Here is a 23141-nt window from a genome sequence, read left to right as displayed (position 1 = left end):
GAGGGGCCGACCCAGCCCTGAGGAGCAGTGTGGGCCAGAGCTGCAGATTGGGAAGTGATGAAGGGTCTTGAGAATCTGGGAGACCTGGTGGCATCCTTCATGGGCTCTACCCAAACAAGCTGGATCTAGTTGAAGAGTTTTTTTTTTAAGTAAATAGTTGAAACAATTAAATTGAAGAGATTTTAAAAAGAAGAAAGCCTTAATCTTAAAAAGTAAACACCCGCCTTTCTTTAAGGTTGGAAAATGAAACCTCAAAAGTGAAAGTCATCTCCCCACTCCCCTTGAAAACAAGTTTTTCTTTTTCCATAAGGAAAGTTCTATTTGCATATGTGTCTTAACAGAAAATGCTTTGTACTGTAAGATGTTCTCATATCACATGAGGGCAACCTCATTATCTTCAGTCTTACACAGTATCTTGTGTGGATATGTCATAATTTACTTCGTTCTGAAGGTAATTTCCAATTGGCTACTGCAAACAGTACTACTATGCATCTTCATACAGATGTTATCCAACTTCCTTGATACTGATCTGGAGGTAAATTCCTAGCAGTGGAATTGCTGGGTTAAAGGATACATTCAGTTGCAACTTGATAGATATTCCCCAGTCTTGGTGTGTGGGAACTTGTGCTTATGGTTGGGGCTGGGCCATATGGGTGGAGGGCAGACGATAACCTGAAAGGGAGCCGCCTTTAAGAACCTTGACTCATACTGGAGGGAAGAGATCCTGCAGAGGAGCAGGTCAAAAAGTCCAGTTCCTTGTGTGCGCTTGAAAAAACCCACTTTGCTAATTTCCTGTAGAGTTTTTAAACATTAACATCTACTGAAGTCAGATGGCATTTATCAAAGTTTCATCAGGAAAAGCTTCAAACCTCTAGACAGAGACTACAGTCACCTTGCAGCTGTAAAAATCTAGGATTATTTTAAGCTAATCAAGGGGGGTAAAAAGTAAATTTCCCCATTTTGTCTGCCAGCACCCAGTCTTCATCCCATGTTAGTAGCTATGAGTCTCCTAGATGTTCTATGCATATATTGTTTTTTATGAAGGTACAGCCATCTATAACTTTTTATAGCAATCTAACTAAATGTTCTACATCTTTAAATTTTTTTCTCTCACATCTTGGTATCTGCATAGTGGTTCCAGAGTTCTCCATTGTGTAGCTGACCAAACAGTTCTGTTTTCCAAAAGATCCTTACTATCTGACACATTGAGAAGGCAAAGTAGGACTGACTTGGTGATCCTGTGGTTAAGACTCAACCCTTCCCTTGCAGGGGGCTCAGGTTTGATCCCTGGTCTAGGAAGTTCTGCCTGCATGCAGTGTGCAGTGCGACCAGAAAGAAAAAAAAAGTGTTTCATTGGTGGTACAGTGGTTAAGAATCCACCTGCCAATGCAGGGGACACGGGTTCCAGCCCTGGTCCGGGAAGATCCCACATGCCCCATAGCCGCTAAGCCCGTGGGCCACAACTACTGAGCCTGCGCTCTAGAGCCTGCAAACCACAACAGCTGAAGCCCAAGCGCCTAGAGCCTGTGCTCTGCAACAGGAGAAGCCACCGCAGTGAGAAGCCCACACACCACAACGAAGACCCAGCACAGACAAAAAATTAAATAAATTAATTTAAAAAAAAAAAGCAAAGTATTCATTACAACCCTATTTGCCAGAGACAGAGACCTTGAACTAGTGACTTCTCCCCAGCCCGTTTCCTCTGCATACAACATAAAATAGTACAATCGCGTGGTGGTGTGGCAATTCAGGTTATACAGTCAGCGCTTAATGGTGGTGGGCCTATATTCCCATTCCCGTACATGGATAAATTCAGTAGTAACTTTTTTCTTTTATTTTTTAATATGTATTATTTTTTAATTTATTTTGGGCTGCATTGGGTCTTCGTTGCCGCTCGCGGGCTTTCTCTAGTTGCGGCCAGTAGGCTTCTCATTGCAGTGGCTTCTCTTGTTGCAGAGCACTGGCTCTAGGCGCGCAGGCTTCAGTAGCTGTGGCTCGGTGGCTCTAGAGCGCAGGCTCAGTAGTTGTGGCCCATGGGCTTAGTTGCTCCGTGGCATGTGGGATCTTCCCGGACCAGGGCTGGAACCCATGTCCCTCGCATTGGCAGGAGGATTCTTAACCACTGTGCCACTAGGGAAGCCCCCTGTGGTTTTTTTTTTTTGTTAATAAGGCACAAATGCATGATTGCAAACTTGCAGAGCTGCAGTTATTCTGCCATTATGCCCTTAGACATTCATCTGTCTTCAATTTCTCCACCATTATGAAACAGCTGTGGTGAATTCTGTACAGAACGTCCAAGAGCAGCGTGAACCATTTTCTTAGCCCGGGTATCTACTGGTCCAAAAGTTCCATGACCGAATCACTCTAATGGCCGGCGAACCTAGAAGGCTGTTTCCGGTTGCCCTTGGTAAAGATGGCGAGAAGAGGACCGTCACCGGGGTCAGGCTGCGAACTCGATGCCCTCACCAAACATGGCGGCCTTTTGTGCCCGCCCCCTTAGCTTCCTCCTGTCGGTTTACTCCAACGAATCAGTAGCTATGGCGGCGGTGATTCCGGCTTCTCGGAGGCTCCGCAACTTGCTGACCTGTCGTGAGTCACCTCTTGACCTTTGGGGGTCCGTTGAGCTTTCGTGCTGTCACAGCGACAGTCGGACGGGGAGGCCTGTCCCGGGTCTCGCAGGGTCCGAGCCCCTTATTAAACTCAGGGGTCCGTGCCCCCATCCAAACGGCCTGTGTCTTACAATCGGGTCGCTGACGGCTCAGTGTTCCCAACCTGGAGTCAGTACCACGATCACGGGTCTGAAGTGTTCCTCATACTGAGGCCACTGATAAGTGCGCCCTAATCTTAAAGTCTGTATTTCCCTAAATCAAGGCCTCTAACAGGACTGTGTTCCCCAATCTAGTGTCACTGAGATGTGTGCCCTCTGCTCTTGAAGGTGCTGTGCCCCCAGTCTGGGGTCATCAATGGCTCTCCCTTCCTTCATCTCCCCAGGATTGACAGCCCGCACCAACCTGGGTCTCAGCCTTAACCTTCATCCCTTGAGTTCCTTTGCACAAGATGAACCCTCCAAAGCAGCCCCCGAGGAAGCACCAGGCCACAGCTATGAGTCCCTTCGGGTGACATCTGCCCAGAAACACATCCTGCATGTGCAGCTAAACCGGCCGGAGAAGAGAAACGCCATGAACAAGGCCTTCTGGAGGTCCGGCCTGCAGATTCTGGAGGCCTGCCTGCAGGAGGAGGCAGGGGCTAAGGGACTGGGCAGGGGTGGGCCTGAGGGCAGGGGATTCCCACGCCAGACATAGCCCTTCCCCCTTTCCCCCACAGCGAGATGGTGGTGTGCTTCAACAAGATTGCAGAAGATGCTGACTGTCGTGCTGTGGTGATCTCTGGCGCAGGAAAAATGTTCACTTCAGGTACGAGGTGCTCTCCACACCCACCCCTGCCAGTCTCCCCTGCTCCTGGGAATAGAGTAATGCTTCATAATTAGTGTTTTAAGCAGCTTCTAACTTCCACTTTGATCATTTTCAAATACAGAAATTAGTCCATGGGACTTCCCTGGCGGTCCAGTGGTTAAGACTGCACGCTTCCACTCCAGGAGGCATGGGTTCATCCCTGGTCGGGGAACTAGGACCCTATATGCCGCACGGTGCAGCAAAAACAAAAGAAAAGAAATTAGTCCAACAGAACACGACAGGATCATCGGCTCTAAAGTCAGGGTTTTCATCCTGAATCTGTGGCCTTGATCAAGGCCTTTAATCACCCAGAATCTGTTTTTTTCTAATGTCAGTAAAGCGTGTTGTAATAATTACACGCTTTCTGGCAATTCCCTGGCAGTCCAGTGGTGAGGACTCAGCACTTTCACTGCAGGGGCCCTGGTTCAATCCCTGGTCGGGGAACTAAGATCCTGCAAGCTGCGAGTGGCGTGGCCAAAAATAAAAAATTGCATGCTTTCGTGCAATTAATTACTCAGTCCACATGAACTGATTCCCGGTTACATGTCTGTTAGATCTTTTGATTGTCCCACAGGTCTTTTCTTCAGGTTGGATAATTTCTATTGACCAGATTCATCGACTCCTTTGTCACCTCTGTTCTGCTGTTAAGCCCATCCAATGATTTTTAAAAATTTCAGATACAGGCATACCTCAGAGATATTGTGGGTTCAGTTCTAGACTACCACAATAAAGCGAATATAGCAATAAAGAAAGTCACATGAACTTTTTGGTTTCCCAGTGCATGTAAAAGTTACATTTACACTATACTGTAGTCTATTAAGTGTGCAGTAGCATTATGTCTAAAAAAAAAGTACAGGGGCTTCCCTGGTGGCGCAGTGGTTGAGAGTCCACCTGCTGATTCAGGGGACACGGGTTCGTGCCCCGGTCCAGGAGGATCCCACGTGCCGTGGAGCGGCTGGGCTCATGAGCCATGGCCGCTGAGCCTGCGTGTCCGGAGCCTGTGCTCCGCAACGGGAGAGGCCACAACAGTGAGAGGCCTGTGTATCGCAAAAAAAAAAAAAGTACTTACCTTAATTAAAAGATAATTTATTGCTAAAAAATGCTAACCATTTGACAATGCAGGGTTGCTAGAAACCTTCAATGTGTAAAAAACACAGTATCTGTGGGACTTCCCTAATGGTTCAGTGGTTAAGATTCACTGTTTCCAATGCAGGGATGCATGGGGCATGGGTTCGATACCTGGTCAGGGAACTAAGATCCCACATGCTGTGTGGTGCAGCCAAAAAATCAAAAGGAAAAACAGTATCTGTGAAGTGCAGTAAAATGAGGTATGCCTGTATTGTACTTTGCAGTTCTCAAATTTCCATTTGGTCCTTTTTTATATTTTCCATTTCTCTGCTAAAGTTTCATATCTTTTTGTTTGTCACAATCATATTTTTAAAAAAATATTTATTTGTTTATCTTTGGCTGCATCGGTTCTTAGTTGCTCACTCGGGATCTTCATTGCCGCGTGCGGACTTCTCTCTGCTTGTGGCCCGCGTGCTCAGTAGTTGTGGCTTTCGGGTTTAGTTGCCCCTCGGCATGTGGGATCTTCGTTCCCCAACCAGGGATCAAACGTGAGTCCCCTGCATTGAAAGGCAGATGCTTAACCGCTGGACCACCAGGGATGTCCCACAACCATATTTTTCTTTGCATCATTGACCGTAGTTACAATGGCTGTTTTCAAATCCTTGTCTCCTAATTCCAACATCTGGGTCCCCTTGGCGTCAATCTCTGTTTCTTATCTTTTCTCTTGAAAAAAAATGGGTCTCATTTTCCTGTTTCTTTGTTTTCAGAGTAAGCTTAGATTGTATCCTGGATATTGGACTATGGGAGAAAATGATGTGGAAATTCAGGATCCTATTACATAATTCCAGAGTGTTGAGTTTCCTGTTTTAGCAGCTGAGTTGGAGTCAGTGTTTTAAATCTCTTTGCTGGGCTGCCTGCCTGCTTCGTGGGTCAACAAGAGATTTGGGCAGAGCTTATACACAGAACCTGGGGCTCCCCTCTCTGGCTCTCTGCTTTCTGGAATGTCCCCCCCTCACTTTCTATCAGCTGAGGTCACCCTGGGCTCTGTTTGTCCTTTGGTTCTTCAAGCACAACTTCAGCCTGCCCTCAGGTTAACTTTAAAAACAGGTAACTCGGCCAGTCACTTCTTCCAGAGTCTGCCAGGTGCCTTCAGGTAATTGGATCTTGTCCAACAAGGGCACCTAGTTGGCACCTGTAGGAGGGTCCATACCAGAAGTGGAAGGTCACATACACTGATTTCTGCACAGGGCCCAGCCTAATGTTGGGGTCCCAGTGGTGACTGAGGCAGCCCCAGGCCCTGCCCTCATGGAGTTTCCAATTCAGTGGGGAAGACAGACAGTAAACAATGTATTTCTTTCTTTTTTTTTTTAACTTGCTTTAAAATATTTTATTGGAATTCTTTTGATAAGACCAAGTAAAGGCCACCTAAATGATTTTGGCCCCCAAATTTCTAGGCAGTCCCCTCTCCCCACCCCAGGAGGTTGACAGCTGCTCACACAGGTTAAGGCAGGGAAGATGTGGAGTTCCGAGGGTCTGTCCAACACCAAGTAGAGGACACCCTTTGTGTCAGCAGAATTCACAGTACCCAGGTAGAAGGTGCGCTGCTCTCCACTTCTTATCACAGCCTGTTAATGAAGTGGCAGGAACCATTACCGGGGCATCCCAGCTATCCCAACAGCACTTCTCCAAGAGGAGAATTCCAAACCTTAGGCCTTCAGTCACCAGGCTAGCCCTGAATCTCTGTGAAGGGACACTGCCCTGGCTGGGCTTCCAAAAGCTCTCCTGCTTTATTCAAGAATAACACAACAGTGGACGTCTTAAACACCCTCGAGGCGCTCAGGAGCCTCCTTCAAGAATCAGGGGCCTGGGGCTTCCCTGGTGGCGCAGTGGTTGAGAGTCCGCCTGCCGATGCGGGGGACACAGGTTCGTGCCCCGGTCCGGGAGGATCCCACATGCCGCGGAGCGGCTGGGCCCGTGGGCCATGGCCGCTGAGCCTGCGCGTCCGGAGCCTGTGCTCCGCAATGGGAGAGGCCACAACAGTGAGAGGCCCGCGTACCGCAAAAAACAAAACAAAACAAAAAGAATCAGGGGCCTGGGAAGAAACCAGTGAGTCAGCAGAAGCCAGGGCGACTCCAGACGAGCGCCCCCTGCTCTGAGCTGGGTCAGTTCCGAGCAGTGGTGTCACAGAGACATCAGACGCTCTAGTCTGTAATGACAGTTCATCCTGCTCAGACAATGCATTTCTTTCTGTTTCGTCTGTTAACATCTCCGCACGTCGTGCCCGTTGTTTTCCTTCTACCACTCTCTCTGTTCTCCTTCATTCCTTTGTTCATCCATTCAACATTCCAGTGCCAGCCCCCTTCCTGGGTGCCTCGGACCTAGAAACAGAAAGCAGCCCCTGTTTCTGAGCCCTTTCCCTCGTGGAGTGCAGGATGAGGGTTCATGTGTAGCCGTGCCAGGCCTGGGGTCCTCATCTTTCAGCTCACAGCTGATTGTGGCCGTCTCGTCCCATTTTCAATCTGAAGGCCAGAAAGAAGAAACTCAACTTAATTAGCAGTTTCAATGATAGAATGAAACTACTAATTTAAAAAAAAAAGAAAAAAAGAACTAGCCCACACTTACTTACATTTGCGGAGTGTCTCTGAGCACCTTACACATATTAATTCTCACCACGACCCTATGAGACAGGCTCAGTCCCCATCCCCATTTGACAGGTGAGGAAACTGAGACCCAGAGAGAGGAAGAAACTTGCCCAGTTCTCACTGCTGCGATTTTTGAACATGGGCTGCCTTGCTGCAGAATCCTTGCTCTTCATGGCTAAGTGACCCAGGTGTCTGACAGGCTGGTTCAAAGTATGCCTAGCCGGAGGAGCCCGCCACCTCCCACCCCTGCCAGCCGCACACACCTTCACCTCTCTGTGGTCTCATCTGAAGAAAAGGGAGATGCTGTGAGCCCCCACCTCATCAGGTTGCCGTGAGGATGAAACGAGTTAATAGGCACAAAACATTAATTCATGTGGAACTTTTATTAATGTAGCTATTATTATTTTTAAAAATAAATTTATTTATTTATTTATTTTTGGCTGCATTGGGTCTTCGTTGCTGCGCGCGGGCTTTCTCTAGTCGCAGCGAGCGGGGGCTACTCTTCGTTGCGGTGCGCTGGCTTCTCGTTGCGGTGGCTTCTCTTGTTGCAGAGAATGGGCTCTAGGCGCGTGGGCTTCAGTAGTTGTGGCACGCAGGCTCGGTAGTTGCGGCTCACGGGCTCTAGAGTGCAGGCTCAGTAGTTATGGCTCACGGGCTTAGTTGCTCCGCGGCATGTGGGATCTTCCCAGACCAGAGCTCGAACCCATGTCCCCTGCATTGGCAGGCAGGTTCTTAACCACTGCGCCACCAGGGAAGTCCCCGTAGCTGTTATTATTGATGATTATAAATAAGTTAATTGTTATGATGAAGGAGATCTGAAACACTGAGGTTCCCAGGGAACGAGATAGGGGACCTCTCCGGAATGACTTCTGACTCTGGAGGGGGACACCTTGTTCCGTGGTCTGGGGCCGTTTATTCCAAGGGGTTGCAGACACCCGTGTCTGCAGATCCAGGTAGGGCAGATAAACCAGCAAAAACAGCGGGAGGAGGTGTGGCCAGGTGCCAAGCTGGGCTTGTTCTGGGGGTAAGCTTGGTCCCACTGAGTCATACAAGCTGTGCAGGCCTAGTGGGAAGCTGGCAGATGTCTGCAGGCTGATGGAGGCGCTTCTGGCCTCGGCTGAGATGGAGTATATAATAATAGTAACTGTGGTGATGCCATTACGTGCCAGGCATTGCTCAAAGCGCCTCTGGGCTCTGTCACTTGAATCCTTGCAGCCCCATCAGCTCTCGGGAGGATTTTAGGCTCATTTTACAGAGCAGAAACCCGAAACCCAAAGGATGGAGTGACCTGGCCAGGGTCACACAGAGGAGTTCTGTCTTACCCATATTTAACTTGCACAAATTCAGCTCTACCCTGAGTCAACACTCCTGTGTTCTCGTTCATTTAAATAAGCCTGTGCAGGCACCAGAGCCTCAGAGGGTCAGGCGTGTGGCTGAAGGTAGGAGTGACTTTTCAGGTTTGTCAAATAGCATTGTTCAGAGGACAGGCAAAAGGATGAGAGTGATTCACCTCGGGAAGAAGAAAATTCTGCTCAGAACGACCCCGTAGCTCCACCTCACTCAGAGTCAAAGTCAAAGTCCTCCTCTTGGCCCACAAGGCCCCACAGAGTCTGCCTCTGTCACCTCTCTGACGTTGGCTTTTCCTGCTTTCCCCCTTGCTCACTCCACTACGCTGGCCTCAGTGGTCCTCCATACAGACACCGGGGTCATTCCTACCGCAGGGCCTTTGCACTGGCTGTTCCTGACATGTAGAACTCTCTTATCCCAGATATCCCTACAGCTCCCTCCCTTATGGTCCTTCAGATCTTTATTCATATGTCACTTTTTCAGTTAAGAGGGTCCCTGACCACCCTACTTAATAAATACTGCAAGAGCCCTCACTGTGCATGTGCACGCACGCGCGCGCACACACACACACACACACACACACACACACACACACTCCATTCCACTTCCCTCCTTTAATTTTCTTTTAGTACTTATTGCCACCTGACAAAATGTATCTTCTTACCTGTTTGTTTCCCATAGAAGGGCAGCTCCATGGGGGCAGAGATTGTTGTCTGTCTTGTTCACTTATTGAGCACCTGCTGTGTGCTAGGCCCTGGTAGGCACTGGGGATACAGTGGTGGGCAAAAAGCCAAACTCCTTGGGGGTGGGGAGATGGGGAAGACAAACTCCTCCGCTCATGGAGCTCACATCCTAGAAAGGGAGACAGGCACTAAACGAGATAAGCATACAGTTATGTGGTAACAAGAAGGCAGTGCGGGAGATATGGCCAAGAAAGGAGGTGAAAGGTGACAGGCTGCAATTTAGCCAGGGTGCCCAGAGGAGGCCTCTCTGAGGAGGTGACCTTTGAACTGTGGCCTGATCGCTGGGGAAGGGCTGTTCTAGGCAGAGGGAGGAGCAGGCACAGAGGCCCTAGGAAGCGAATGTGTTGTCGGAATGGCTGATGGAGGCCTGCGTGCCCAGTGGCATAGGCTGGAGATGATGCTTGTGCAGGGCTGGTAAGGTCTTGGCAGAAGACCTGGCATTTCATTCTAAGTAAGAGGGATGGGGGGCGTCGGGGAGAAGAGAGGGCCCTGAGGTGATCACAAGTGCCCTCTGGCCGCATGTGGGGAACAGACTGTGGCGGCAGGTCAGTGGAGGAAAGGTCAGGCTTGGGATTGTCTTAAAGTTGGAGCCACAAAAATTTCTCCATTTCCGAGCTTCCTGTCTCAGGAAACATCACCACCTTTGACGCAGTTGCTCGTGCCCAAAACCTTGACCTCCAGGCCATCTGGCATCACAGTGAAAAGCACGGCCCCTGGAGCCGGCTGCATAGTTCTGGGCTTGAAGTCGCAGTTCCACTGCTCACAAGCCAGTGTGACCTTGGGCGTGTGATTTAAGCTCCCCGTGCCTCAGTTTCTCCCCCAGGAAAATGGAGGTAGTAATAGGACCTACCTCAGAGGGTCATTGTGAGGCTAAGGTGAGCAAAGACTCGATACACGTTAGCTTGCCTTGTCTTCACACCCCAAAGGCAGTCCCTCCTGTGTGAGTTGCTGCCTCCACCGTGGTGGTTTGCGTGGCCTCTGAACCCTAGCCAGGGCAACGGGTTGGGCCTGGGCGGCTAGGTGAGCCTCCCCAGATCTCCCCACCAGGTATCGACTTCGTGGACATGGCTTCAGGCCTCCTTCAGCCCGCGGGAGACGACGTGGCCCGTATCAGCTGGCACCTCCATAGCCTCCTCAGCAGATACCAAGAGACCTTCAGCGTCATCGAGAAGGTGACCCTGGGAGGCTAGCGGGGCAGCCCCCTTCCTGCCGCTCCTGGACCAGCCTTGACCCCGCCCCTCCTGTCCCCTTCCAGTGCCCTAAGCCGGTGATTGGCGCCATCCATGGGGGCTGCATTGGTGCAGGTGAGTCTGCAGCCACCCACCCAGATCTGTTGCCAGTTAGACTTTGGCCCGAGGCGCAACCCCACAGTCTGGGGGTGGGGGTGGGGAGCAGTCCTGTGGTTGTTTAGTGTCCCTGGCCTCTCCTTCCCAGGAGTGGATCTTATCACTGCCTGTGACATCCGGTACTGTACCCAGGATGCTTCCTTCCAGGTGAAGGTGAGCCATCCTCCTGAGCTGCTTCCTTGGGCCCCGCTTAGAGCTGGGAAATGAGTGGCAGAGACAGGTCAGAGCAGGGGCAGAGCAGGGACAGAGCAAGCTAAGGGGGTGGGCGTGAGTCTAGACGGCTTCATGGAAGAGTGAGTTAGAACTGAACCTTAAAAAGTAACCCTTGGGACTTCCCTGGTGGTCCAATGGTTAAGACTCCGCGCTTCCAAGGCAGGGGGTGCCTGTTTGATCCCTGGTCAGGGAACTAAGATCCCACGTGCCACAGGAGCAAAAAAAAAAAGAAAAGAAAAGTAACACTTGGCCAAGGAGGAAGTCAAGGGTAGGCCATGCAGTCAGTGTGAGGTCAGGAGTGAGTCAAGTTGTCAGGGAGGGGTTGAGGCTAGGGGCGCTGCTTGGCGTCAGTGCTGGAGGGGGCGGGAGGCACGATGGAGCTCATGGTTGGAGGGGGGCAGGGCAGGGATAAGCAAGGCTTCTGTCTGGAGATAGATGCAGCTGACCTCAAAGAATTGGGAGGGCAGAAGAATTGGAAGGTGGGCTGTATTCTAGACCGAAGGAACCTACATGGGCAAAAGTACGTGGATGGGAATGAAACGGGGTGTTTGGAATGGGAGTCTCTGAGGTGGGGGTGGGGTGGGACCTCTGCAGTAAATGCGGAATTTCATTGGCATTGAGGTTGCATGGGGACAGTAGTGGGCAGAAACTAAGCACGGGCAGGATTGCTCCCCCCAGGAGGTGGACCTAGGTTTGGCAGCGGATGTGGGAACCCTGCAGCGACTGCCCAGAGTCATCGGGAACCAGAGGTGGGTGAGAGGAGCCTGGGGGAGGGGACGGCAGGACATCTCCTAGACCTGGGATGACTGCCACCCCCGACACGCTCTGCCCTCTTGCAGCCTGGTCAACGAGCTGGCCTTCACTGCCCGCAAGATGATGGCTGACGAGGCCCTGGACTGTGGGCTGGTCAGGTAGGGGCTGAGGCCTGTGCTGGATAAGAGCTCAGGGGCAGCCAGACCTGGGTGGGGCTCTCTGGATCCCCGAGTACCTTAACTCATGGATTCCAAGTGGCCTCCTCTCTCTGGGTGGTCTGGAGTCTACTGCCCTGCTCTGATTGGTCCATTTCACTGCGGTATCTTCCATTTTCTACGGTGATTGGCCACTTGTTCATACATGAGAGGGAGAGGAGAGCTCTTCTCAGACCGCCGACTGCAAATGCCTTTCATCCTCAGCCGGGTCTTCCCAGACAAGGAGGTCATGCTTGATGCGGCCTTCGCCCTGGCAGCCGAGATTTCCAGCAAGAGCCCCGTGGCGGTGCAGAGCACCAAGATCAACCTGCTCTACTCCCGCGACCATTCGGTGACCGACAGCCTCAACTTCATGGTGAGACTCTCCGTCCGACCAATCACATCCCTTCTCTGATCCCAGCGCAACCAATCAGGGCACAGCGGCCCCTTGCAGGCCTTGTCCTCTGACTGGTGCGCTGCTATCTCCTATTTTTCATTGGTCCAATTAAAATCTTCCCGTATCCTTTCCATTCCCCGCCGCCGTCTTTATCCAGAAATCCTGGAACATGAGCATGCTGCAGACAGAGGATGTCGTTAAGTCTCTCCAGGCCTTAATGGAGAAGAAGGAACTGAAGACCATCACCTTCTCCAAGCTCTGAGAGGCCCTTCATCCCAGGTCCTGGCCCAGGGTCTAGCTTTGTCCCGTCTCGTGACTGCGCTTCCTCATTCACAGAGAGGGAGGATTAGTGAAGATGGTCCCCCTCGCTGTCTTCTTTGCCAGTCTCCCTGTTTTCATGCCTTGTCTTCGCCCCACGAACAATAAAGCAATATAAAGAAGCCGGTGTCCTTATTGGAGAGAGAGGCGAGGCAGAAAGGGGGTTAACATGATGATCCTGGGGGCTCCAAAGACCATGGTTGTGCTGAAAGTTGGGGACAGAGATATGACCAATGGGCATGGAAGACATGCAGGTGATGACCATTCAGAGTGGCAGTGGGCAGGCCAGGGCTGGTAGCAAGTCACGTGAAAGGCCACAGACGGTCTTCCTGCCTGCCCCAGGCTCGTGGGCGGCATTTCCCCTGCCTGGCCCCCACTCACTACACAGCGTAGTAGGTTCCGGTGCTGGAGTCTGGCTAGGGTTCTGCTGCTACCCAGTCTTGGGCCAACTGCCTCACTTCTCTAAGCTCTGAGTTCTCTTTTCCATATATAATCCCAACCTCCTGGAGAATTCCCTGGCGGTCCAGTGGTTAGGGCTTTCACTGCAGCGGCCCGGGTTCAGTCCCCTGTGGGGGAACGACGATCCCGCAAGCTGCGTGGCGTGGCCAGAAAAATAAATAAATAAATAAACCAACGTCCTGGATTTACGTTTGGAATGAGGGCAAGAGACCAAGCATTAATTTACAAGGTATTATTTTCCTTTTTTTCTTCTTTTTCGGCCGCGCCGTGCGGCTTGTGGGAGATTTGTGGGATCTTAGTTCCCCGACCAGGGATGGAACCCGGCGCCACGACAGTGAAAGCATGGAGTCCTAACCACTGGACCACCAGGGAAGTCCCCAAGCATTAATTTAGTGTCTCCTATATGCCACGTCCTGTTATGAATATTTATTAACTTAGTAATTCCTTTCAAGGACCCTATGAGGTTAATACTATTAATATTCCCTATTTAACAGATGGGCAAATGGGCAAATTGAGGTTAAACCACTGACGCAAGATCAAACAGCGAAGAAGCGGCAGAGGAAGGAGTTTAACCCAGAACCTCAGGCCCCAGAAGTCAGTGATCTAAACCACGACATACACAACATGACGCACATACTAGAGGCGCGCAGCAATAACTGAGGTCCTCGAACAGTTCCTGGGAGTATCAGGAGTGCCCAGTTCCTCCTTGCTTTTTCACTTGTTTCCGTTGCCCATCTGTCCTGGGCCACTCCTTTTAGCCTTACCCTGCCCAACCCTCCTGGCCTCACCCTCCCTCTGACAACAAAGGGTCAGCCAGGTTTTTATGGGCTCCGATAAGGCCCTTGAAGGGCCAAAGTTCGCCAGCACTTCCTCTTTGCAGGAGGGCCTAGAGGAGGCGGTCCTGAGCTGAGTACCCCAGGCCTGGCCCAGAAGATCTGGGTTCCGGCTGGTTACCAGTGAGGCTGGTAAGAGAGGGAGACTGGGGGTGCCCTAGAAGATGTGTGTCTAGGATCCCTAGAAGAGGGACCCTGTGGACCCTGCCCTGCCAGCCACTCCCTTATCCTCAGGTATAAGGGCCAGCCACCAGCCGCTATCTGCCGCCATTCCCTACTCCTGCAGCTCTTCTCACTGTAGAAGCCACCAGCCCAGCCTCTCAAGATGGCCTTCGTTCCTGCACCAGGCTACCAGCCCACCTACAACCCGGTGAGATACCCTAGTCCCTGGCTTAGCTCCACCCTGACCGCCACGCACCAATTTACCCTCACCCTGATCCTCAGAGGCAGCCACCCGGGCGTTGTGGGTCTGATTTACCCAGTACTGACCCTGGGGCTTGACTTACTCCCACCCTGATAGACTATTTACATCCGGCTCCAACTCTCAGCCTTCTTCATCTTCACGCTGATCCCTCACCCCTTGGTTTCCTCTCCCTTGCTTAAGGGAGGGGGACTGGAGGGGCTGCTGACTGAGTAGTAAGGGCTGCAATAGGCAGATGACCTTTGAGGCCCCTCACCTGGCCCCTTCTGCAGACGCTGCCCTACCACAGGCCCATCCCAGGCAGTCTCAGAGTTGGAATGTCCATTTACATCCAAGGAGTGGCTAGCGAGCATATGAAGAGGTAAGACCCTCCCCCATGCCAGGCTAGGCTGGGAGGGGGCTAAAAACAGGGGGCTTCCAGCCCAGGTGCAGGAGGCCTATTTCCCTCCCTCCCCGCCGCTGAGAAGAGGGCTCTATGCCACCGCACCTGATGGCCAAGGAACAGCTCTGGTCTGGGGAGTCCAGGGCTTGGTGATCAGATCAGGAGGGGGGCTGGGAGGTGTTAGGGAGACTCACCATGACAGGTGGCCCCAGAGTTGGGACACTGGATTGGAATTGTTGGGTATGACAGCATGAATTAAGATCACAGGCTCAGAGCCGGTCCACCTGAGTTCATGTCCCAGCTCTGTCACTTACCAACCGTGTGACTGGGAAAGCTCTGTGTGCTTTAGTTTGTCATCTATAAAATGGGTTTTGAGGATTCAATATGTAAAACATATAGAGTCGTATATTCAGCACTACAACAACTCTTAGCTTTTTGTTTTCTTTAATTTTTTAGATTTATTTTTGGCAGCGTTGGGTCTTCATTCCATGCGGGCTTTCTTTAGTTGAGGCGAGTGGTGGCGGGAGGGCTACTCTTCGCTGCGGTGCGCGGGCTTCTCACTGCGGTGGCTTCTCTTGTTGTGGAGCACGGGCTCTAGGTTTGTGGGCTTCAGTAGTTATGGTACGTGGGCTCAGTAGTTGTGGTGCACGGGCTTAGTTGCTCCGCGGCATGTGGGATCTTCCCGGACCAGGGTTCAAACCTGTGTCCTCTGCATTGGCAGGCGGATTCTTAACCACTGCGCCACCAGGGAAGTCCACTTAGCTTTTTTTATGGTTTTAAAATTGTGATGATAAAAAAAAAATGGTGATGATAATTGAATGATGTCATAGGACTGTTGTTTCTTTGGTCATTGTTTCTGTGTCCACCGAGTACCCACTCTGTGCCTAGGCGCTGGGGACAGAGCATCCAACAGGACAAAGATCCCTGTCCTCGTGGAGCTGACATCCTAGTAGAGGAGACAGATAAAAAATAAATAAGTCAGATATATAATAAGTCAGATGGCAATAAATGCTATGGAGACAAATGAGGAGGGAAGGGAGATGGGGAGCAGATGTGGGGTAGGGGTTGTGTGGCGTCCCTTTGAATAAGGTGGCCAGGGAAAGGTTCCTGGGAAGGGAATTTTTCAGCAAAGACCTGAAGGAGGTGAGAGGGAGGGAGCCTGGGGTGTATCTGAGGGAAGAGCATTCCAAGCAGAAAGAACAGCCAGTGCAAAGGTCCTGAGGCAGGTGTGTACCTGCCCCCTTGGAATAATTTGGGGGCTGCTGGTGTGAAGGGAGCTGTGGAAGGTGCTCCGATTTGGGTTTTCACAGGGTCCCTCTGGCTGCCTGTGGGGAATGGCCTTCAGAAGCCAGGGAGGGGGCAGAGAGACCTGAGCCGATAGAGACTGGGCTGGGGTAAATGCAGGAGTCCCAGTAGCAGTCTTATTTGAAGCTGGGTCAGGGAAGGGAGTGAGCAAAGGGGTAGCGATGGGAATCTGCCCCTTGGAGTGCAGGGGCACGATCTCCCCCTCCAGTCTTGGGTCAATAGTGCGCTGGCATGGGCGGCCAGGGGAACAGCCCTTCGTGTCCCACCAGGTTCTTCGTGAACTTCGAGGTGGGGCAGGGCCCAGAGGCAGACGTCGCCTTCCACTTCAATCCCCGCTTTGACGGCTGGGATAAGGTGGTCTTAAACACGAGGCAGAATGGCAACTGGGGCAAGGAGGAGAAGAAAAGGAGCATGCCCTTCAGCAAGGGTGCCGCCTTCGAGCTGGTGTTCATGGTCTTGGCCGAGCACTACAAGGTCGGAGTCTCGAGGGCGAGGCCTCCCCTCCCCACCCCTCCCTCCCCCCTTCCCTTCCTTCCTCCCTCCCTGCCTTTCTGCCTTCCCCTGATCCCTCCCTCTCTCCCTTTCTTTCTTAGTTTTTCCTCTCTCCCTTCCCCCTCCCTCCTCCCTTCCTACCTCACTTTTCTTTTCTTTTCTTTTCCTCCTCTCCTGCCTCTCTTTCTCATTCCCATTCCTCCACCTCGGAGAGCCTTCTAATGTGTTTCATGCATAACATCTTGCTCCCGTGTTCTTGCGAGGTATGTATTTTGGCCCTTTCTTATCAGGAAGTCTAAACACACACAGAAGCACAGAGGCCTGGGAAGCCCTCCTCTCCTTGGCCAGCACCGATAGCTGTCCACTCCAGGTTCCTCTGCTCCTATCTCTACCTCCCACTTCCCCTCCGGTTATTTAGAAGCAAATCCCAGCTATCATATAATTTCATTCATAAATATGAATGGAGTTCTCTCCATCCCCTGCCTCCCCATAAATGACACACATCAGACACCCTGTGCACATCTGTCCCAGCCTGACCCATGGGAGAAGTCTTCTGGGAGGATGACCTACCTGGACGTTATCTGCCCTCATATAGACACCAGATATCTAACCTCATCACCAAGGTTAACATTAGGGCTCGAGCTCGGACAGACACGGGTTCAAGTCTGGGCTTTGCCTCTCCCCAGTATGTGACCTTGAACTGGTCACTCTACTACCTGGAGCCTCTGCTTTCTTGAACAACAGGGACAGTGTTTTGTCCTCCCTCACGGAGCTGTTGAGCCCATCACCATGTTGATGCCAGCAGGTAAAGTGCTTAGCACGTAGGAAGCTCTCAGTCCTGGGGAGCTGGGTCTCGGCTGTGCCCGTTGCTTAGCACTATAACTAGAACCGTGAGGGCTTACAGTACTCTTGAGATGTGATGACAAGGCAAAGCTCTACCTGGGATTTCCACAGTGCCTCTGACAAGCCTTCCCAACAGTCCCAGAGCGAGATCCCATTTTACAGAGGCAGAAACAAAGACTCAGAGAAGTGAGTGACTTACCTAAGGTCCCACAGCCAAGACATGTCAGAGCTGGACCTGACACCCAATCATTTGGTACCAAAACCAGGACTCCCATTCAGTGATCTCCCAATCTCCATCCTCAGGCTAAATTCTCTATTCTCGTCTGCCCACCAATCTGTGAGCTGACTTTTGACCTCTGACCGGTGGACTCAAGATTCCTGACTCTGAGGCTGTCCCAGCTCACCCTCAAAACTCATGACCCCCAAGTTAAAAATCTCCCTGTTTCCTGCTTCCTGTTTTCTACCCTCCAGGGTCAGAGGTGCCACCTCTGACCTGACCCCTGCCCTCCAGGTGGTGGTAAATGGGGATCCCTTCTATGAGTTTGGGCACCGGATCCCGCTACAGATGGTCACCCACCTGCATGTGGATGGCGACCTGCAGCTTCAATCAATCAACTTCATCGGAGGCGAGCCCGCCCCAAACCAGGTGTGTGGTGTGTCCCCCTCTTGTTTGCTTGCTTTCTTCCTTAATTTACCCCTACATTCACTTATTTCCTGAGCACCTGCTCTGGGCCAGACCCTTTGCCAGGTGACGCCACAGACCCAGCGGCAACCAGGACAGTCTACTGGGAAGACAGACGTGTCACCACATAGTAGTGGCCACAAGTTGTCAGTGCGGGGGTGGGGCGCATACAGGAGGTCTGGAGAGTCTTTTTTCTTTTAAGGTATTGGCACCATTTTCTACACCATCGTTTTATTTTATTTACTTATTTAATTATTTTGGCTGTGCCACGTGGCTTGCAGGATCCTAGTTCCCTGACCAGGGATTGAACCCTGGCCCTTGGCAGCGAAAGCGCAGAGTCCCAACCACTGGACGGCCAGGGAAGTCCCTGGAAAGTCTTAGGAAGGGCTTTCTGGAGGAGAAGTAGGTGTGTAAGCTGAGTCAGAAAGTGATGACAGGGAGGGACAAAAACCACAGGAGTAGCAAACGTGTTTCTGAGAAGTTGCCTGACGTCATGAGTCAGCTGGGAAATTCACTGCCAATCCCAGGGAGCTACCACTACGCACCCGCCAGAAGGGCTGTCACGGGAAAGGCACATCATACCCACGGCTGGTGAGGCCGTGGACTGGCCGACACTCCCATACCTCGGGAAATAACTGGGCAGCATCTACGGAAGCTGAACAGACACACACCGGTGACCGTGAAACCCCACTACCAGGTCCACGGTGAACAACTGGCCAGGACACAAGCACTAGAAACCCACAGCAACACTACTTGGAGAAGCCCAAACCTCAGAACCCTGGCATGTCCTTCAGCTGAGGGCTCTACCCTTCCCAACCTGTAAGTCCCCCAGCCCCTCCAAGGGGAAAGGGCACTGGTGATCCTGAGCCCCATTCTACAGATGTGGGAACTGAGGCACGGAGTGCTTCAGTAACTTGCCCAAGATCGTGGAGCTCGTAAGCGGCAGAGGCACGGATCCAACCACTCCTCTGCCTCCCTGATGAGGAAATGCTGGGATTGTCTTCATCCCTAAGGTGGCCTTGGGCCTATGGGTGTTCATTTTACTGTCGTGCTTCATCAGTGTATTTTATTTTATTATTTATTTACTTACTTACTTATGGCCACACTGCATGGCTTGCGGAATGTTAGTTCCCTGACCAGGGATCAAACCCTGGGCCCCCACAATGAGAGTGCCAAGTCCTAACCGCTGGACCGCCAGGGAATTCCCTCATCAATGTATTTTAAAAAGAAAAACAACATGGGAATTCCCTGGCGGTCCAGTGGTTAGGACTCCTCACTTTCACTGCCGAGGGCCCGGGTTCAATCCCTGATCAGGGAACTAAGATCCTGCAAAACGCTCAACGCGGCTAGAATAAAAAGAAAAACAACAATGAAGCAATTTTTAAAGGACCTTCAGGATAGCTGGCTTAAAGGGGAAGTCGAGGCAGAAATGAGTGCATCAGAAACAGAGAGAAAGAGTGAATAAAAATTGTTTGGCGGGGAAAGGAACCACTGGTGAGAAGGTGAGGACGAGAGAGAGGAACAGAGACAGCGAGTAAGAGAGGCTGAGAAACAGAAACAGAGTCACACACAGACTGAAAGAGCTGAGACAGACAAGGGAGAGACAGGAGCTTGGCTGGCTAAAGCACCCCTAGTTGCCCCAGGGGTGCGCATGTAGAGGGAGGGGCAAATCACGGTTGGAGACGAGGTGAGCAGGGTGTTGTGTGGGCCTGCGGGTGTGTAATGGGGGTGCACGCTTTATCGTGTGGCTCCTGGAGGGAGGAGAGCAGTGGATGAGGGTCCTGGGTCAGCAGGAAGCCAGGACAGAGGTGGGGACAGAAACAGAATTTACCAGCCTTGTCCTAAAGGAGTGGGCTGAGGTGCGCTGTGCACTGGAGATCCCTAAACACGGCGAGTTCCTCTCCCTGAATGAGCCATCTGGGTGCTACCCTTTGACCCCGAGTTCCCTTGGATGGTGGTGGTAGGCTGCCCTGGGGCAGGCATCCTTGACACCCTCCAGGCCCTAGTTTAGGGTCCCCCTCATTGCCTCCTTCTCCTTCTGTGCCCACAGATACCCATGCCTAATCCGGCGTACCCAGTAAGTACCTGCTGGTGGGTGATGGACTTCCCCTTGAGGTGGGGTTCAGTGGCTGAGGAGGTCGTAGGGCAGCCAAAGGACCCCCAGCCTCTCTCCATTCATGCCTTCCGTCCATCTGTGTAGGGTCCCGGGCAGTGCTACCAAGAGCCAAGTAACCTCCCTGTAAGTGGGAGGGTTGTGTGGCCATTTGGGGGTGGGTGGCAAGAACTGGAGGGTGGTCAGAGAGACTGGATCCCCAGTTGTACTAATCCAGCACCTAGAGCTACGCCTGCATGGAGTAGGTGGGCCTAATATTTGCCGAATATTATAGAATAACTCTTCCTCACTTCACAGACCATGGAGGGACCCCCAGCCTTCAACCCGGTAAGGTCTCTGGTGGGAGTTTAGGGTTCTGTGGTGGGCAGTTTGTGGGGAAGCAGGAACTGGTGGTGGGTCGGGGGTCCTGAGCCATGGGGAGCCCTGAGAAGGTAGGAAATAGAGTGGGCAGAGGGTGTTTGGGGCGGGAGGGGGGTGGGGAGAGGGTGGAGTTGGTGGTCAGAGGGTGTGGAGGTTGGGGGTTTGGGACATTTCCCAGGACAAGTGAGAGCCCCTCTCTGAAAATTTGTCCCTGCCTCTGGCTTCTGGGGACCTGAGAGACGATGGGACACCATGTTCTCTTCCCACAGCCTGTGCCATTTAATGGGAGACTGCAAGGGGGGCTTACAGCCCGAAGAACCATTATTGTCAAGGGCTACGTACCCCCCACAGCCAAGAGGTACAGAACCTAGACTGAGGTGTGAATCCTTGGTCCTCCTCATCCCTCAGTCCTAGGAGACTGAGCCCTCAGCCTCCTCCACTGGAGACCTGGGAATCCAGTCCCCAGTCCCCTCCTTCCTTGGGGAGCAAAGCGCTCCCCCACCTCCTCCCCACCCATCTTACTCCTACCCTTCTCTCTGCCCCCAGCTTTGTCATCAACTTCAAGGTGGGGTCCTCAGGGGACCTGGCTCTGCATATTAACCCCCGGCTGAGTGAGGGCAGTGTGGTTCGGAACAGTTTTCTGAATGGCTCGTGGGGAGCTGAGGAAAGGAATGTCTCCTACAACCCGTTTGGTCCTGGACAGTTCTTTGATGTGAGTCTGGGATCTCTTTCCCTGCTTCCCTCCAAAGCCTCTGTCCAGGCTCTGGCCTCATGCCCTCCCCTCTCTCTGCAGCTGTCCATTCGCTGTGGCATGGATCGCTTCAAGGTGTATGCCAACGGCCAGCACCTCTTCGACTTCTCCCATCGCCTTTCGGCCTTCCAGAGGGTGGACATGGTGGAGATCCAGGGTGATGTCACCTTGTCCTATGTCCAGATCTGATCTATATCTGGGGCCATAACCCCTGGGAACACAGAGGGAGATCCTGTAGGACTCCTTTCTAAGCCCCTAATAAAATGTCTGAGGGTGTCTTGTGAGTGTACACGACCCCGTTCGCCTCCCTCACTGTTCCTTCCTTCTTGGTTCAGTCGTGCACTGTCCATTCAACCATCCAATCATCTGCCCATCCATCCTCTCATCATAATAAATCTAGGGCTTTATGTGTATGAACCCATTCACTCCTCACAATGCCAGGAGGTAGGAACTATTATTATTTTCCATCTGTAAATGATGAAGAGACAGGCAAAGAAAAATAAAGCTGTTGCCCAAGGTCACAGAGTCCGTCAATGGCAGAACTAGTATCCAAATCGAGGTGGTCTGGCTCCCAAGGCTACGTACTCAGCCACTATACAGCCTGTTGTCCCATCCACCCTGCATCCATCCAACCAAAAGTCCATATACCCATTCGACATCCAACCATCTAGCCACTCACCAATCCATCTATCCGTCTGTTTGTCCAGCCATCTTTTCATCCATCCCTTCATCCATCCACCCATCCATTCATCCCTCCATCCATCTATCTCATCATCCATCAGTCTTTCCAAACATTCATCTGAGCATATGTTCATCCATCCATCTAAACATTCAATGATCCATCCACTCTACCTCTCCATTTTAGCTGTTTGTTCATCCATTCATCATCCAGCCGGTCACCCATCCATCTGACCATCCATCCATTCAAACATCTAACTACTTATTTATTAGTCCATATGTCTATTCGCTCAGCCATGCTTACATCCAGATTTCATTCATCCTTTCATCTCTTCACTCCCTCCATTTGTCCATGCAGTTCTCTGCCTTCCAGCACATCCATCCATCCGTCCATTTGTCCATTTTTTATCTATCCAGTCATCCATTCTTCTCTTCATGATCTATTCCTCCATCCATTTCCAATTATTTATCCATACATTTATCTCTTCATCTGTCCACTAACCATGTGTCATTCATTCAAACATCCTTTTATCATCATCTTTGTGTTGCTTTAATAATTTGTTCCTTTCCTTACACTTTCATGCATCCATTTATTCACTCTTATTCATTCACTCACTCGCTTGTTCACATATCCAGTCATTTGTCACTGTCTATTCAATTACTCATTCAGTTTATTGTCTCATTCATTCACCTAGTGTAGTTCTTAAACAGTCCTACATTGCAATCCCCTGGGGAGCTTTTAAAAAATATTGATACCTGACCCCAACCCAGACCATCATTAGGCTAAGCCACAAAAATGCCATTTTTGTAGGTTAAATGTGGTTAAATATCAATAATTTCGTATGTTCTAGTCTAGTAAGTCTGTAGTGGGTCCTGGGCATCAATATTTTCGTTGAGTTCTCCAGAAGATTCTATGGATTTGTCAAACATTGATCAAAGATGTTCTGGGGGCCCTCAGACCCTGGATGGATGCTGAGGATGTCAGGAAGGGCGGAGGGCTGACCTGGGCAGCCTCCAGTCTGAGGCCGTCTTCTCCTTCTTCTGGGCTCCCTCCTCCCTTACTGAACAGTCACTGCCCAGGGATGGCTGTCAGGAGATACATCAGCCACGAGCCTAGAGGGGCACAGGAAGAGGGTCCCCCAAAGAGCTGGTGAGGTCATGTTTAGTTTTCTATCACTGCTGCAATATGTTTGAAGAAATAATGCCTGAAAACTTACCCAATTTTATGAAAGACATTCGTTTCTAGATCTGAGAAACTCAATGAACTGCAAGTAGGATAAATACAAAGAGATCCATACCGAGACCCATCATAGTTAAACTGCTGGAAGAAAAAAAAAAAGACAGAAAAA

At 51.3% G+C, this 23141-nt stretch overlaps 2 protein-coding genes across 5 annotated transcripts; both read left to right on the top strand.

Moving 5' to 3' along the window:
- The first annotated feature begins 2446 nt into the window (after nt 1-2446).
- Nucleotides 2447-12595, top strand: ECH1 (enoyl-CoA hydratase 1). The gene is made up of 10 exons (XM_033844395.2): nt 2447-2589; nt 2992-3199; nt 3325-3413; nt 10300-10424; nt 10508-10556; nt 10687-10751; nt 11490-11560; nt 11651-11722; nt 11984-12134; nt 12313-12595. Exons 1-10 carry the CDS (start codon nt 2457-2459, stop codon nt 12415-12417), a joined length of 1068 nt encoding a protein of 355 aa, XP_033700286.2. The 5' UTR covers nt 2447-2456; the 3' UTR covers nt 12418-12595.
- A 145-nt stretch (nt 12596-12740) lies between these two features.
- LGALS4 (galectin 4) lies at nt 12741-23141 on the top strand. Of its 4 annotated transcripts, XR_004523239.2 has the most exons (12): nt 12741-13897; nt 14000-14135; nt 14459-14547; nt 16143-16347; nt 17720-17854; nt 18588-18709; nt 19941-19967; nt 20091-20129; nt 20301-20330; nt 20633-20721; nt 20910-21075; nt 21157-21296. XR_004523239.2 is itself a non-coding variant. In XM_033844396.2 (11 exons), the coding sequence occupies exons 2-11, from the start codon at nt 14091-14093 to the stop codon at nt 21301-21303; spliced, it is 972 nt and encodes a 323-aa protein (XP_033700287.1). In that variant the 5' UTR covers nt 12741-13897; nt 14000-14090; the 3' UTR covers nt 21304-23141. The 4 variants fall into 4 exon arrangements, 2 of the variants coding, with proteins under 2 accessions (XP_033700287.1, XP_033700288.1); XR_004523240.2 differs by lacking the exon at nt 20091-20129; XM_033844396.2 differs by lacking the exon at nt 18588-18709 and having other exon boundaries at nt 21157-23141.

The sequence above is a fragment of the Tursiops truncatus genome, chromosome 19 (genome assembly GCF_011762595.2).
Source record: "Tursiops truncatus isolate mTurTru1 chromosome 19, mTurTru1.mat.Y, whole genome shotgun sequence".
In the NCBI taxonomy this organism is placed as follows: domain Eukaryota; kingdom Metazoa; phylum Chordata; class Mammalia; order Artiodactyla; family Delphinidae; genus Tursiops; species Tursiops truncatus.
This window is presented reverse-complemented; position numbering and strand designations above follow the sequence as displayed.